The following is a 15,533-nucleotide window of genomic DNA, read 5'->3' as shown; positions in this document are numbered from 1 at the left end:
TGAAAACCAGAGCCCCCATGACCTCCATCTGCTCTCAGGGATGGCGATCTTCACCAGGTATTTTTTTACCTGGCCTGTCCAAAGAGCCTCTGGCCCCTTTTAGGGCTTCTTGCTGGGGCCTCCCTGGCTGGGTTCTAGGTGGTGTCTCCCCTCTGGCGGAAACGCAAATAACTGGAGAAGCCAGCAGGGGAGGAGAAAATTTAAAAAAGGCTGGCACGGTGTTTCCTTCATAGGGGAGGAGCCAAGGTCTCTCAGGTGGCTGTCCTGAAAGACAATTAGGGGAAAATGTGCTTGTTAAAATCACATCAGCCAGCTCACCCCTATTTAATGGTGGCGGCGTGACGTCACGGGCTTGGCTCCTCCCTCCTAAAGTAGGAGTCGGCCCCTCCCATCTGTAGTGAGATGCAACACCTAGTCAGTCATGATACTATGCTCCAATTGGTGGAATTTTACCACAAATTTGAAAAGTTTAAACACTGTACAAGTGAATAATTCTCAAATGTAATTCCTGGTTTTCTGATTGTGTATTTGAACAGAGTTTGTAAAAACTAAGTGTAAAGCAAGTAACAGATGTTAGGTCTTGTTCTTGCAATGGGGTTACAGTATTGGTCCAAAAAACAAGTTGACCCTGTCTTACCTCTTCATGCTGCTGGTCCCTATTTTAGGGACGTTGGGCATGCATCCGATGGGGTCTGGGTTCTATAGGGATGGATGTACCCACCCTGCGGATAACTACAACACCCAAGTAGAATCAAGTGAAGGAAGCAACATTACAGACTGTCCCCACAGCTTTCATTCGTGTCTCGTCCCCAAGGTTATACGGAGGATGAACTTGCTTTTATTATTGCATTGAATATCGTGAGGAACTAATTGAAGAGTTGAATTGAACTCTCAGACAGTAAATGTCCTAAACAGGTCAGTATTTTTCCTAAAATCGCTGCAAAATAAGCTGATGTCACGAAAATTAAATTTACAAAATTTCTTAAAACTTTGAATTCAAGACAGAATTCACCAAAAACTTAAATTTTACTGAAATCACCAGAAAACCATTATTTTATCATTCATGTAAAGATACACACAAACACCAGACTGAATATTTAGCATTTATTAAAGCACACTGCTTATATTGCTTCTTCAGTTGGCTAGACCCAAAGCTAAAACAATGACAACACAGTGCGGGTACGGGGTGTGGGAAGAAAGAAGGACATGCACAGCCAAAGTCAGCAGGCACGAGCAAGGGCTTTAATTCGGCTATGTCAGTTCACGAAAAGCGAACGTGTGAATTCCACATAGTCGTATGCAGAGGGCAACTCACGGCCCTTACTGTCCATATATGGTTTCATGTGTGAGATGCAGTAGTCTGCCTGTTCACGTGTCAGGTTCTGAAAAACAAAATAGATTTCAACAAATTAAAAACACTGCGATGATCTATCGGTGTTCTGCTTATCACAGGAAGGCTGGTTGAGTGCTCAATAAAATTTGGAACTTGCTCTTCTTAGCCAAGACATGCACTGCTAACATCCAGTTTAAGCTTTGTTTCTTTAATTACTGTAATCAGGCTGCATAAACAGTAATACATGTGGGTGGGTTTTTACCATACATTTGGACTGTAGCATTGTGCTGTGCTGGCAGCATGCTGGAGATCCACACTGCTGATCAACCCGAAAGCGCAATGGTCTGGGACTCCAGCGGTTCGACCTACCTTCTGCAGAGTGCTTCAATCGAAGTTGTTGCTCAGGAAGCGTGAGCATTGTGCAAGGGGTGTGTCGGGCCGCTGGAGATCTGGACCAAGCAGAGCTGCTGAATGGGCCACTGCACAGTTGGCGTGATGGACCCGCTAAGCTCTGTTATGCAATGGTTTGGATCTGCAGTGTACAAGGTTTTTTAACTGAACTGTTCTGCAGCTAGGATTTAAAAAAAAAAAAAGTTTTTTTTTTTTTTTTTTTTTTAAATCGGGCAGCCTTCTCTTTATAGAATTTCAACTGGGATTGACCCACAACAGTAAAATACTCAGTGTGGAACCCACAGGGTTAATCATTTGCATTGTGTATAAAGGCTATTTGATCCTGTATGCACAGGTCCTCCTCCTCTTCCAAAAAAACCCCAAAACTGATATTTACAGAACCAGTGGACAGAGGCTGCACATGCTCAGTTTTGGTGTGTATTGAAAGAGTGTTTTTTTTTATTCTCTTGAGAGGGTGCATGTGATCAGCACAGGGCCAATCAGCACTGTCCAGACAGAGAATCAGGGGAGAATGAAAACTCCTCCTACAAGCTTTAACCAGGCACTGACAGAAGTCACAAGCCTGCTATATACTGCTGATGAGAAAAGGTATCTATCAGTTTATATTTACTAAAAAGATTGCATTTCATTGTACTGTGGGAGACCAGATATAGCAAATGCAGGGTGCACTTTAAGGAAGCATACGAGTTTCCTATGTCACATGGTGAAGAATTAGCTCTGAAGTCTAGCTAGTTTTTTAATTTCTGTCTTTCTGAGCTGCATGTAGGCACTTTTATTCCAGTGGATGAGCAGGTAAACCCAAGCCCACCCTTATGCTGACTATAGTGAAGAAATGCTTTAGCGATTTCAACCAGCTTTACAAAAAAAAAAATACAAGAAGGATTAAGGCAACCTACTGCCAACAGTTTTATTAGAAATTGCTGGGTGATGAATCTTGAAAGAAACTTGTGGTAGCCACACAACTGCCCGAATGTTTGGTCAGCATTACTGTATTGAAGGCGGGACTGGTGGGCATCCATTTCCAATTGGGTTTGGGACTCTAGCGCTGTAAAGGAATCCTGTTTGGCTTTACTATTAGGGGATTCCGATAACTGCTGCTTTGTAGAGAGAGACCAGCTTGCAACTAAACCCAGGACCCTGCATTCAATATATCTGGCCTCCCATAGCACACAGAATATGAAAATGCAATTAATTTTAGTAAATATAAACTGCTAAATACCTTTTTTTTCAGCAGCAGTATTATTACTTCTATCAGTGTCTGGCTGAGCACTGGTCAAAGCTTTTTGGGTATTTTTTTTAATTCTACTCTGCCTGTTTTATAAGGCTGCAGGGCCCCTGACCCTCTGACTGGACAGTGCCAATTGACTCTGTGCTGATCACATGCACATCCCAAGAAAAAAAAAACTCTAGCAATACACAAACTGAACATGTCAGAGTGCCCCCAAGGCTCTGTTCTACCAGCAGATGGACTGGGGACAGTAAAAGGGGAGGATCAAAGAAGACAGGATCAAACAGTCTTTTTACACAATGTCAGGGATTAACCCCTTAGGTTCCACAGTGAGTATAACTGACATGCTTTACTGCCTATACAGACCGATTTTGCGGTTCTGGGTTTAGGGACACTAAGTCTCATCTCTGTGTGCTGGACCTTTTTTAACTTTTTCTTTATATGTCTTTGTATGTCAGAAGCAAGCAGTGCTCAATTGTTGGGGAAGCTGCCCATAATAATCACTTGAAATGGAGGGAAGCAATCCAGCTGGAGGCAAGGGACATCACCTTTGCTGTAGTTTTCGACAAACATGATTACATCTCAAAGTTTAGACAACATCCAAAACAACAGGCATTAGGATCCATGTTTCTTACAAGGATTGTATGAATTGGTCTAACAACAGACTATCTAGGAATCCGTTACTGTAATAAAGGTAAATGTCTCCAGCAGTCCAACTTTAGCTAGCCCTCTTAAACCATTTTAAGTGCAATGGAAGGAAAACATTTTTTCTTTTTTACCTGATAGAGTTCTTCTTTAGTGACGTACGGTTTCTGCTCAGTGCTGAGCGCTCGGAATGCACTTTCAATCTCCTCACTGGACTTCACATTTTCAGTTTCCCTGCTAATCATGAATGCCATGTATTCTTGTAAGGATACGTGTCCGTCTCTGTCAAGAAACAAGACAAAGATAATCAGAGAAGTGCTTACTAAAATTCTCACCAATTTGGCATTATTACTTGACCAAAAGAAAATACCTGTTTGGGTCTACGATATCTAGGATGTTCTCAAATTCTGGATCAGGTTCTCCTTCCTCCACCATTGGAAGATCATATCCAAGAGACCTCAAGCAAGATTTGAACTCCTGGTGGTTAAGACGGCCAGACTTATCCTTGTCGAAGTGCCTGAGGAATAAAGGAGGTCTCATCTTAGAAGCTTGAATCCACCAGACAGAGCACAGGTGTAGCTGAGCCAACGCAACAAATACTCACTTGAACATCATGCTGAATTCTTTGAGAGCTTCCTCTGTGACACCCGTTGTGTTTCTGAAAGAAGAAACCAATGACACAAGCTGGGTTAAGAAAGGTTTTTCTCATTGCATGACCTTACTGAAACTTACAGAACACAAATTAGAATTAGCAACCTGCTGTGTGATGTGAAGGGCCCAATCACTACCACGTGTGGCCATCACAGCATCATCCCACCTCTAAATACACATTCACACAAGTATAGAACCTGTTCAGGATTAACTGATGCCAATGAGCACTTCCCATCCCTAAAGTCATAGTTCATGCTAAATTCTGTGAAAAAAGGTTAACCCTTAAAGTGTTAGTAAAGACCTTTTTCTTGATTTAAATCTAGAGGTAAGCCTATAATAAGACTTACCTGTAGGTAGGGTTGTCCCGATACCGATACTAGTATCGGTATCGGCACTGATACCGAGCATTTGCCCAAGTACTTGTACTCGGGCAAATGCTCCCGATGCTTCCACCGATACCTGGAAGTCAGCTGTGATCGGCGCGTGGGGGAGTTACAAGATTCTCCCCCAGCGGCTTTCAGCTGCTTTAGTGACATACAGCGGTGATCGCTCACCGCTGTATGTCACTGCATCCTCCTCCATGCCCCCTCCGTTTCTCTCTCCTCTTCTGTCCCCCTCCGCTGTCCCCTCCGTTCCTCTTTCATTCTCTGTGCCTCTCTGCTGTCCCCTCCGTTCCTCTTTCATTCTCTGTGCCTCTCCTGTCCCCTCCGTTCCTCTCTCCTGTTCTGTCCCCCTCCGCTGTCCCCTCCGTTCTGCTGTGCCTCTCCGCTGTCCCCTCCGTTCCCCTCTCCTTTTCTCTCCCCCTCCGTTCCACCGTCCCCCTCCTCCTTCCTTTGTGAATAGACAGAGTCAGCTGACTCTGTCCATTCACATAACTGAAACATTGTAATCTCCTGTGATTACGATGTGTCAGTTTATGAATGGAGAGGAGCCGCTGTCTTCTCTCCATTCATTCTCAGTGCAGCTGAGGCTGCAGAGAAAGGGACTGGGGAATCTCTATCCTCTGTCTCTTTCTCTGTCTCAAGGGGGAGATATCAGAGGTCTGTTAAGACCCCTGATATCTCACCAAAGTCCCCCAACAGGGCTGATTAAAAAAAAACAAAAACAAAAAAAAAAAAAAAACACATATTGCAATAAAGAATAAAAAAAAATGATTGTAAAAAATAAAAATTGTAAATAAAAAAAAAAAAAAAAAAAAAAAAAAAAAAAAACAAACACACACACATACAACGTTCACCCCTCCCCCCCAAAAAAAGCACTGTTAAAAAAAAAAAAAAAAAAAAACACTGTCACGTGACATTAAAAAAAAAGTATCGGTAATCGGTATCGGCGAGTACTTGAAAAAAAGTATCGGTACTTGTACTCGGTCCTAAAAAAGTGGTATCGGGACAACCCTACCTGTAGGTACAGTAAATATGTCCCAAACGTGCACCGTTTAGGAGATATTTATTTTAGTAGCGCCGGTGATCTCACTGGCGCATGCACTCTCAGTGGACGGTGTGCCATGGGAGTGAAGTATTTGCAGCTTGGCCATTCAAATGGCTGCAGCCTGTGAAGATGGAAGTTGTGTCATCGGTGACAGAACGCCACTGTAGGGCTTTGTTTTCAGGGAAGTCTTTCATCATGTGCTAGCATGCGATGCACACTGCACATTATGCTCTTATCTTGCAGGAAGATCTTTTAGTTTTCTTTTTTGTGGTTTACTACTGCTTTAATGAGAAAAGGGAAGAAAGCACTGAACTGAGTAGACTCCATCGGCCTAGTTGGTAGATACTACATGGTGGGCTGATTCAGCGAGATCAAAAACAGGCAGAGGTGTCCCAAATTGTAGTTCTCAAGCAGAGGTCTGCCCATCCAATTGCCACGCAAGGTACTGAAACATCATTTTTGCAAGATGGAAACATAGGCATGGCCTCACAGACTACCAGCCAAGCTTATGATTTTTTTAATCCAAAAATAACGTACTGTTATGCCGGGTCAATACACATTCTAGGAAAAGTTTCATTAAGTGGATGTTGCAAACAAGAGCCTTCCCACACCGGCTTTCTCCAACTTACCTGGCTTGGATTTGCTGTTCTAGGTTGTGTTGCATTCTCATGCCCAGCTGATCTAATTGGTCCCACTGTTGTGCCAGTCCCACTGTACTGTGTTCTGTGTATTTATTATCTAAAATCAATGCCTCTTCCATAGCAGCTCCCAGGTCCTCTATCTTCTTTAGCTGACTTCTCATTGCCCGAATCTCTTGATGTTTCCTCTGTGGTGGGAGAAGAAAAATACGTCAATAAACCATCACAGAAGTGTGATCGTTTTTAATAAATTCAAGCCAAGACAATGTTTTTTTTTTTAAGTTTCAGCTCCAGCATCTGTATGCCTTGAAACCAATCTGTGACATTTCTATATGTATGTGCAAAATGCATCACTGCTCTTGCAAGATTTTTACCTTAAAGAGGAAGTAAACTTTTTTTTTTTTTCTTCCCTGTAAAGTAAAAAAGGCATAATGTGCTAGTATGCATCACGTGACGTCACCGTGGGAGCTGCCGGTCACGGCACACGCTCCTGAAGAAATGTCACGGGGCGGCCGTTCCTTCAGAGCGCATGCACCAATGACATCAAAGCAGTATAAAGATCTCCTAAACGGCGCATGTTTAGGAGATATTTACACTACCTATAGGTAATCCTTATTCTAGGCTCACCTATAGGTACAAATTACACAGGGAGGTTTACAATCTCATTAAGGCTGGGTTCACACTGCTGTGGTGGCAGACATCGTATGTGATTTGCAGCGCACTGCTGTTCACATCACATGCGATGTCTGTGCTGTGCGATATCAGCCATACAGATAGTATGCCTGATATCGCACCGCATTCGGTCCAAACTCGCACATGACCCTTTTTTTTGTTCGGACCAGAATCGGATCGCATGGGTGTTCACACCTATGCGATCCGATACATGTCCGAATTGTTAGTTCGCAGTGCGATATGCAGGCTGAACTGGGGGTGTCATTAACATTGTATGACACTCCCCAGCAGTTTGCATATGGCAGTGTGAACTGCCGTGCGAGTTGGTGCGATGCGGGAACCCGCAGTAAATTCGCTGCGTTCCCGCACCGCAGCAGTGTGAACCCAGCCTAAAGGAGAATCAGGCAAGAAAATACATGAGCTCAGTGATAACAAATCATTATATAACAAAAAGGTGCTACCAGGATTACAAAAAGAAAAAAACTAAAAAAAGGCATTGCTAAATGGCGATTACAATCTCCTCCACAAACCCCCATAGAGTATCAGTAATCAAGTCTCCAAAGTGGCTTTGTCACTGCATTGACATTTTTGAGGAGAGAATGCAACTAAACAACAGTTAAAATAGCTATCCTGAATGGTGAGGCTGCAGGGTTTTAACAAAATAATAGTGGACTTGTTTTCTTGGATATTGCTATCAACCCCTTTACACTTGAAGCTGCCCATACATTATACAATTTTCTTGTTCAATTTCCTTTAGATTTTCAACTATGTAGTGCAAGGGCTTGCCTGATTGCACACAAGTTGAAAGTGTACGGCCAGTCTAAGGGTAAAAAAATTTTGATGACTAAGCACAATTTTGAAACTTTGACATGTATACGTAAAACCGTACACATCACCACAACTACTTTGTACACCCAGGTGAATTATATTGTTTTTTTTCAGGACAAATTGGGCTTTTATTTGATAGAAAATGGTAATGGATATCTCCTGATTTTTTTTTTTTATCATCAAAAGAAAAACTGCCCCAAAATAGTAAAAAAAAAAAAAAAAAAATTTTCCCCACCAAAAAAAAACCCAAAATAAATTATCCTGCTCCGATCGCAGCGACACCACATATGTGCATGTTTTTTGTTGTTTGTACCTGTAGTAAAAATATCCTGCCCAATAAATACTGACCCTGACCTTTGACCCAAACACTAACCCTGGCAGTGACCTAGATCTAGGTATTTTTTCTTGATTTATATATTTTATTTATTTTTTACACACACCACTTTTTTTCTTCTCTCTCCCTGCAAGGAGAGACAAAAATAGAATTTTTATTACAGCTCACCTGTAAAATCCTTTTCTTGGAGTACATCATGGGACACAGAGCCTTAAATAATTACTTATTGGGTTATGGGCCACCTTCAGGTGTTGACACTGGTTATACCCAATCAAGGAAGTTCACTCCCTATATAACCCCTCCTCCTTCCAGGAGCATATCAGTTTTTGTAGCAAAGCAATATGCTTAAATCGCAAAAAGAGGGGAGGGACCTGTGTGTCCCATGATGTACTCCAAGAAAAGGTTTTTACAGGTAAGCTGTAATTAAAAATCCTATTTTCTTTATAGTACATGATGGGACACAGAGCCTTAGGTAATTACTTAATGGGACGTCCCATAGCAATGCTACTTGAGGGGAGGGAGAGACAACCCGCAGGGTACCCCCAGACTTGGGGACTTATACTGCTCCCTGCAGCACACTGCGCCCGAAGGCAATAGCCTCATACCTCCTTACTCCCACCTGATAAAATGTTGTGAATGTATGCACTTAAGACCAAGTTGCGGCCTTACAGATTTGAGCTATGGAGGCCTGGTGACGCACTGCCCAAGAAGCACTAACCGACCTGGTAGAGTGCGCCTTAACTTGAAAACGGGGGAATTTTACCCCTTAAATCATAAGTTTGAATTATCGCTTGCTGAATCCACTTAGCGACAGTGGATTTCAACGCTGCCTGTCCTTTCATAGGACCCTCTGGCAGAATAAATAAGACAGTCTTACGAATCTGAGCAGTTGCCTTAAAATAGATTTTCACTGCTCTCACCACATTAAGACAATGTAGGGACTCTTCTTCCCTGGAACATGGTTTTGGAAAAAAAACGATGGCAGGACAATATCTTGGTTCAGGTGAAACCTGAAACCACTTTTGATAAAAAAGTCTGAACGAGGGCGTAACACCACTCTGTTCTCATGACAAATCAAATATGACTCTTTACAAGAAAGAGCAGCCAATTCCGAAACCCTCCTTGCTCAGGATATAGCAACCAAAAATACCAACTTCCTTGTCAGAAGGACTAGGGGAATCTGTTGTATTGGTTCAAATGGCTGTTTTTTGTAACACGGACAAAACTAAGTTCAAGTCCCAAGGGTTCAAGGGAGGTTTGATGGGCGGAATAAGCCACATCACCCCTTATATAAAACCCCCGACCAAAGAATGAGTAGCAAGTGGTCTTTTGAAATAAGACCGATAAAGCTGAGACTTGGCCTTTAATAGTACTCAAGGCCAATTTAATTTCTACCTCTATTTGTAGAAAGGCAAGAATTCTGCCTATGATATATCTCAGAGGGTGCCAACCCTTGGATTCACACCAGGAAACATAAGCCCTCCAGACTCTATAGTTCTGGAAGCTGGTTTCCTTGCACTAATCAGGGGTAGAGATACGTGAAAGCCCACGTTTCTTCAGAATGTGGGTTTTCAATAGCCAAGTCTTTAAATTTAGAGACCGTAAGGAAGGATGGTATATCGGTCCCTATGAGAGCAGATCTGGCCATAGTGGGAGGGACCATGGGCCCTCCACTGCCATCTTTACGATTTCTGCATACCATGACCTTCTGGACCATGCTGGTGCCACCAGAATTACCGGCTTTCTTTCCAGCTTGATCCTGCAAAGAAGTTGTGGCAGCAACTGAATAGGGGGGAATGCATAGATCAGTGAGAACCAATCCCATGGGGTCACCAATGCATCCGTTCCGTATGCGCATGGATCCCTTGTTCTAGCCACAAAGTTGACTAACTTCATGTTGAACCTGGACGCTAGAAGATCTACGTCCAGAGTCCCCCATCTTTGGCAAACAGCCCGAAATATGTCGGGGTGAAGAGACCATTCCGCTTGGAATAACTGCAGGCGACTCAAGTAGTCCGCCTGCCAATTCTCTACTCCTGGAATGAAGACTGCCGATAGGCACGGAACTTTCCTTTCTTCCCAAGTTAGAATATGGTCCACCTCTCTCTGCGCTGAGAGACTTTCGGTGCCCCCTTGGTGATTGATTTAGGCCACAGCTGTGGCATTGTCAGATTGAATCCTGACAGGACAAACCCGTTACCTGAAAGTTCAGGTCTTTAGAGCCAGACGTACTGCCCGAATCTCTAGGATATTGATGGACAAGGTTCTTTTCGGTTCTTGACCACTATCCCTGGACAGTTGTCTTTTCTGGTACTGCTTCCCAGCCTGAAAGGCTGGCATTCGTCATTTCCACTTTCCAGATGACTGATCTGAAGGATTTTCCTTTCAGCAGATTCTGGGTTAGTAACCACCAAGTGAGGCTTTGGGACACTCTTGGGGACAGCTGCATTGGCAAGTCTAAAGCTTGAATTATTTTGTTCCAAGCAGACAGGATACTGTTTTGCAACAGTCTTAAATGAAACTGGGCATAGGGAAATGCTTCAAATGAAGCCACCATGGTTCCTAGCAACCTCATGCAAAGGCAAATGGAGGGATCGCCATTTGACCTGACTATCCGCACCAACTCTCTTATGGAGTTGATCTTTGCCTGAGGCAAGAACACCTTTTCTTGGGCTGTGTCTATGATCAGACCCAAGTACTCCAGCTTTTTTAGCGGTATTAAGGAAGATTTCTCTAGGTTGAGAATCCAACCCAACTCTTCAGATAGTTGGTTGTAGTGTGTACGCTTTGCTCCAAACGAGCCACCGACTGAACTATTAGTAATAGATCGTCTAGGTACGCTATGACTTATGCCCTGTACCCTTAACCTGGCTAGAGGTGGGGCCACCACCTTGGTGAACACCTAGGGTGCTGTGGCTAGCCCGAAGGGCAGGGCTACAAACTGGAAATGCTGCTGTTGCTCCTGCCTAGAGGCGGAAGCCCCTGGCATAGGGCAAAGGGCCCGTTTAAATGAAGGGCGTTTATACTTTCTTTTGACTGGCAAAAGGGTACTTTTCCCACTAGAAATTGTTTGGATATATTTGTCCAAGTCTTCTCCAAATAGTCGCTCCCCATGAAAAGGGAGCCCAGTTAGGAGGTCTTTACATGGTGCTTCAGCTGACCAAAAAATGTTTTAACCACAGGATTCTACGCATATGCAGAAGCATTAAGCGTAAGGCGGGACGCCTGGTGAATAGAATCTTTAATAGCATCTATGGCAAAGCATAATGCTTTTGGTAGTTCAGGAAGCTCTCTAAGGGCCTGTTTAAATTGGTCCTTTAGGGATTGACAGACGTTTATTGCAGCGACTGCAGAGCACCCGCCATGGAAAAAGTGGATCTTAACAGGGGTTCCAACTCCTTATCTGTTGGATCCTTAAGCATCTGTGCATGGTCTACTGGACAAGTTAGGCCTTTATTCACATTGGAAATCTCAGCGTTAACTGCTAGCATTTTCCATCTTTTGGAGAATTTCTCCTCCATGGGATAGAGAATTGCAAATCTCTGAGGAGGGAGAAAATGCTTATCCGGGTGATCCCATTCAGCAAAAATAAGCTGTTCTAGTAATGCATGTGCATAAAACGCATGCAAATGTTGAGAGGGTTTTAAGGAACCCAAGGAAGAAACCGAACTTTCAGGAGACTCAGTTAGGGGTAACATGAAAGTAGAACGAACCATCTCCGTAAGAGATTGTATCTGCAACTTCTCAGATTGAGAGACTGAAAAAGGCTCATCTACCGTTGTTTCCTCCACAGAGGAATCATCATCAGTTTGTTTTTCCTCCTGATCGACTGAGGGTAACACCTCATCCTGTGCCCACTGTTCCCCTTGCAAAGGTTCTGAAGTGAGGGAGGGGGGTCTAGCACGCTTCCTATCCATTTGAATGGAAGATGCGATTAAAGCCTCTAATCTTTCTTCCAGACCCTGCAGGGAGGAGGAAAGGAAATCTTCAATCATGTATACAGGGGCTGAGATGTGAGAAGCAGTTGCACCATCAATTTGTTCCAATGGCTCACCCTGGCTTGCCATAACTGGTAATTCAGGTGAGGATGACAGCATGGAGAGGAGGGGAGCAGGGACCTGGGACCCATCCAGCAGCAGGCACAAACAACAATGAAATCAGCCACAGTAAAACAATTAGCGGTACTAGTGGGACCTCCACGCGCGGGGGTGGTAACGTAAGGGGGCACAGCACGGCTGTCCCCCTAACCCTCTGGTCCCATCAGGGGTTAAAAGAAAACATTTTTGCAGATTTCCTTTACCTTGAAAAAAATCCCCCTCCACACGCTGCTGCAACCAGACATGGACTGAGCTTTACAGTGAAGACAATATATTAAGGTATGTGCATAGACTCCCTCTAGTGGAGATTTAAGGCATGACAATTTTTTTTCCCTAATGGAAGAAATACATTAGGTATTTTTAAATACCCAATTTTCTTCCCTTACATTATCCCCGCCGCAGGATTTGCTGAATTAACGGACAATCCAACATTCACCCATCACGGCAGGCTGCGTTTAGCAAACCTTCAAGGACCAGTTCCCTAAAACGGGGTTCCAACTCCCTTGGACCTGTAAAGAGCACCCCATCGGGAAGCTTAGGTAATGTAGCAAGACCTAAGCCCTGGATTCCTGGGGTCCAGCCCTACAAAAGAGAGGCGTTGCAGGCAAAACCTCGTGCTTCGGATATGAGGCCCCAGGGTACCATCCCTTTAGGCCTCAATGGCACTTTGGCTGGATCTGGTCTTTATGGAGGCTATTTAAATCCAACATGGATCCCTACAGTGGAGCTCCGCAGAGCACAGCTTCACTTGTGACCAACACCTTAGACACTGGCGAAAAAACTGATGTGCTCCTGGAAGGAGGAGAGGTTATATAGGGAGTGAACTTACTTGATTGGGTATAACCAGTGTCAACACCTGAAGGTGGCCTATAACCCATTAGGTAATTACTTAAGGCTCTGTGTCCCATGATGTACGATAAAGAAAACAATGTATCTTTCCTCTCCAATCACAGAGAGAGAAACACAGGGGTGGGCTTTACAGTGACTGATCACTGTGGTAGCCAATCAGAGACGACCACAGCGATCAGGTGACCCAGAATTAGGTGTTCCGGGTCCTGATCATTGGTACGGGGCCCAGGGCCCTCGGTGAGACCCCGGTCTTGGTGCTGGGAGCATGCTATGCAGTGCACTCCCAGCACAAAGTGATGTACACAAATATGCTGCCTGATGGCAAAAAGCTTGGTGCAGTGGGACTGCCCCCCCCCCCCCAAAAAAATAATACTCTTGCAAGGTACAGCTTGTCACCCTAAACCTCCAAAAGTTAATGGATGTTAATTCTGGGAGATAATACTTACCTTACTCTTTGCTCAGATACTCTCCTCCATTTTAGGTTGTGAGCAGTCCTTTTGTCCTGATGTACAATGTAGGGCTATTAGCTCTGCCTTGTACTCTGACATCATTGAGCATCTCAGAGAAGATGCATCAGGGAACCGGTCACAAATGGAGGGAGCCTGCTGAAACGAGCAAGTATATGTCTAGGTACAGCTAATGAACATTTGCAATTGTTGAAAGTCTACCTCTGACCACTACATGGGTAATTTCCACTACAACCAGCTATATATCTTAACATTTATACTTTCAAACTCTAGGTAGACTCATCATTCTCTCAGGTGGGATGCTCTTGGGAGTTGCAGGATCAATGCCTGCCAAGATGCTGTGGGCATCATTTATCTGATGGTTCAATGAAGCAAATGCACACATGTGATGGCTATGGAAGACGCAATGCAAACATTTTGATCCTCTTAATATCTGCATGCATGGAGCAAGCTAATTTATCTCTGCTAATCACGCAGATGTCTTTTTCTGTACTGCATCTTCTTATGCAACATGAGATAAATTACGGTCTTATTTTCACAATCCTTGATCGGTATGGTACGCACCTTAGTTGCTTCCAATTGAGACTCCAATGTTCCAGATTCTTCAACCATGCAAGACCTGTATAGAAACAACAGTCAGTAACAGAAGATTTTTACATCTGCATGTTGAAGTTAGAGCACGACTGCTCTAACTGCATGTTCTAATTATACACCTCGCTGTGTTTTGTACAAAAGTGTATGATTTTGTGCTTCGCATTAACTTCAAGTCCAGGACACACTCCAGAAAAATAGCCCCATGCCACACAACCACCACACACTTGAGCGCAGTGTTGCCGCAGAAAAGTGCCTACAGGAAGCCTCTCTCTAATAGCCACACCATGGGGTTAGTGCACAACTAACGCACCCAGCCCGGAAGGATCAGGTATCAAGAGAAGCACTGGACACTCCCAAATCCACAGCCACTCAACTATATCACTCCAGCCAACCACACCAAGTCACTTCCTTGTGCCTAAATGATCATACAGTGCAACACGTGGAGGTTAGGAGCTCACCCAACATTCTGTGCTGTGGTAAAAGTGCACTTTACGTTACAAGTGAAAGAATTTAATCTATTAAAAGTCTACCCAAAAGTGATATTTCTGGTATAGAGTGGAAATTCTCGAGGACTCTACAGCAGGGCAGATCTTGCTGTCAGTTACTTGTTTTGAGATTTTGGTGTTGGATGGACTTGACATTCAAAAAGGTTTCTGCTTTAGACCTTTTCTCGATATCTTCTTCAGAGGGAGCTTATTGGTATATTAGAGACCAACCATATTTTAAACCAAAACCTCAACACTTAAAAAAAAAAAAAAAAAAAAAAAATATGATACTTAAGCCAGCCAAAGATGGAGTGATTTTCTTTCCCCACCCAACGGTGGAATCCCTCCCGCGGGGCTATTGTATTCTCCCATCAGGGAAGGGGCACAGGGAGTTGTCCCTGATGGGAGAACACAGCGGTTCTTGCTAGCAGCTAAGAATTGCATGAAAAATCTGACATGCTGGTTGTACCCAAGAGGACCCATCGAAGGACTTGGATACAATCAGCCTGCCCATACATGGTTCGAATCTCAGCCAGTCCCTGCTGAACCGGCCAAGATTTATTTATTTTTATTTATTTCAGGTACTTATATAGCGTCGTCAATTTACGCAGTGCTTTACATATACATAGTACATTCACATCAGTCCCTACCCTCAAGGAGCTTACAATCTAAGGTCCCTAACTCACGTTCATACAAACTAGGGACAATTTAGACAGGATCCAAATTAGCCTACCAGCATGTCTTTGGAGTGTGGGAGGAAACCAGAGTACCCGGAGGAAACCCACGCAGACACAGGGAGAACATGCAAACTCCAGGCAGGCAGTGTCCTGGTTGGGATTCGAACCAGCGACCCTTCTTACTGCTAGGTGAAAG

General features: G+C 43.8%; 1 protein-coding gene across 1 annotated transcript in view; it reads right to left on the bottom strand.

The window, feature by feature from the left end:
* Nucleotides 1-1,090: 1,090 nt before the first annotated feature.
* SPTAN1 (spectrin alpha, non-erythrocytic 1) overlaps nt 1,091-15,533 on the bottom strand; it is a gene marked incomplete in the record, with an annotated part of 118,608 nt that continues 104,165 nt past the window's right edge. The window contains 6 exon segments of the mRNA XM_073600076.1: nt 1,091-1,382; nt 3,752-3,899; nt 3,988-4,134; nt 4,222-4,275; nt 6,326-6,522; nt 14,146-14,200. Of these exon segments, the coding sequence (XP_073456177.1) occupies nt 1,257-1,382; nt 3,752-3,899; nt 3,988-4,134; nt 4,222-4,275; nt 6,326-6,522; nt 14,146-14,200 (727 nt within the window).

Source organism: Aquarana catesbeiana, linkage group LG09, assembly GCF_042186555.1.
Source record: "Aquarana catesbeiana isolate 2022-GZ linkage group LG09, ASM4218655v1, whole genome shotgun sequence".
In the NCBI taxonomy this organism is placed as follows: domain Eukaryota; kingdom Metazoa; phylum Chordata; class Amphibia; order Anura; family Ranidae; genus Aquarana; species Aquarana catesbeiana.
The sequence above is the reverse complement of the archived record's forward strand: the minus strand, read 5'-3'. Positions and strand labels throughout refer to the sequence as shown.